At 40.9% G+C, this 1,522-nt stretch overlaps 1 protein-coding gene across 1 annotated transcript; it reads right to left on the bottom strand.

Moving 5' to 3' along the window:
* Nucleotides 1-769: 769 nt before the first annotated feature.
* Nucleotides 770-1,522, bottom strand: LOC117918087 (auxin-induced in root cultures protein 12-like). Its single transcript, XM_034834613.1, has one exon. The coding sequence runs from the start codon at nt 1,520-1,522 to the stop codon at nt 770-772; it is 753 nt and encodes a 250-aa protein (XP_034690504.1).

Here is a 1,522-nt window from a genome sequence, read left to right as displayed (position 1 = left end):
GAAATTAAAGAATTTTATATTTATTAAAAAACGTCTACATGATTAAAAAAAGTTTATATTTATATTGTGTCATAAACTTTTTCTCTAGTAGATATGAGATACCATAACATCACTTTAAAACAATACACTCATGTGATATTTATAATGTATAATATTTCTACCAAAACTACAAACAAATAAATTTATTAAAAAAAAAAAAATGAGAGAGAGAGAGAGAGAGAGATAAAACAAATACATTTATTAGCTAATTTGAGCTTATCTAAGAATGAGACATGCAAGCCTTTCCAAAGATAAAATATATACATTTATTTAATTAAAAAATAATGTATTATATTCAAAGGTCACCCGCTCGACCCGCTTACTAAGCTTTGACCCGAGATCTGCTACATCACTTACTAGGCTTTGACCTGAGATCTGCTGCATGACTCTATTAAAAATATGGGATTGGCGTTCAATTCAGGGCGACTGAATAATGGCATCATAGATCATGGAAATGGAAATTGCAAATGGCAAGACTAATTACCAAAAGATGATCTTTCGATTCAGAATATACTTTTCCCATGATTAGATCAATTTCTTAGTAAAGAAAAAAAGAAAAAGGGAACTAAATTTACCATTACAAGCCAGAAAGAAAAATCAAAATAACAAATCCATTTGTATTATTCAAATTCCATATTCGAACACATGGAATGGAATTCATCATTCCTCCTATGGGGAAAAGTATCCATAGAAAAATTAGAACATTAAACCAAACATCACTGGTTGATGACTAAAAGCAGAGAACAATGAAGCTTCCAAGGACCAGGAACAAATAGAAACTCATGTTGCTCTTTTTGATTCCTGAATCGCCGCCGTGAGAACCGCCCGGTGCAATGCTTGGAGAAGGACTGCCGGGAGTACCACTTGGAGGACTGCTAGGAGAACCGCTAGGAGCATTGCCGGGAGCACCGCCGGATCCACCCAATCCCGCAATCAAATCCAAGGTTCCTTTAGCATTCAAATTCGCTGGTTCGAATTCATGCTTCCGCGGGACGCCGGACGCCACCGCAGCCCCCACCTGCCATATGTGGTAAAATTTGGTCATCTTCTCCGGTAATTGGAAGATCGCGAACAAGGTCATCTTTCCGTCCACCACTTCTGCGCTCGTACCGGAGACGGGGTAGGAGAGGTTGGTTTGCACAATGGAAGAGTAGTTGTTCAGCACAAACGGCTTGACCACCAGGGAGCCGCCTTGTCTGAAGGCGATCAGCGACTGAGCGCCGGCCATGTAGGCGCCGTTTGGGTTTATAGCCCAGGAGACCCAGCCGTCCGCGGCTGCCGGCGGTGCCGTAAATGCAACGGAAAGCGTAGAATTGGAGGAATTATAGGTCCAATGCAGAATGGAACTGAGCACTGGAAGATCGCTGCAGTTTTGAAACACCCTGTTGCTACTAAACTTCTGAGTAGTGCAGTTGAGAGTGTAAGCGGGTGCAATCATCAAAATGATCGTAAAAATAATTCCGACTGGCACAAGCGTCGCCAT

Source organism: Vitis riparia, chromosome 7, assembly GCF_004353265.1.
Source record: "Vitis riparia cultivar Riparia Gloire de Montpellier isolate 1030 chromosome 7, EGFV_Vit.rip_1.0, whole genome shotgun sequence".
Lineage (NCBI taxonomy): Eukaryota > Viridiplantae > Streptophyta > Magnoliopsida > Vitales > Vitaceae > Vitis > Vitis riparia.
Note: the sequence above shows the minus strand (reverse complement) of the source record. Positions and strands in the feature narration are given on the sequence as shown.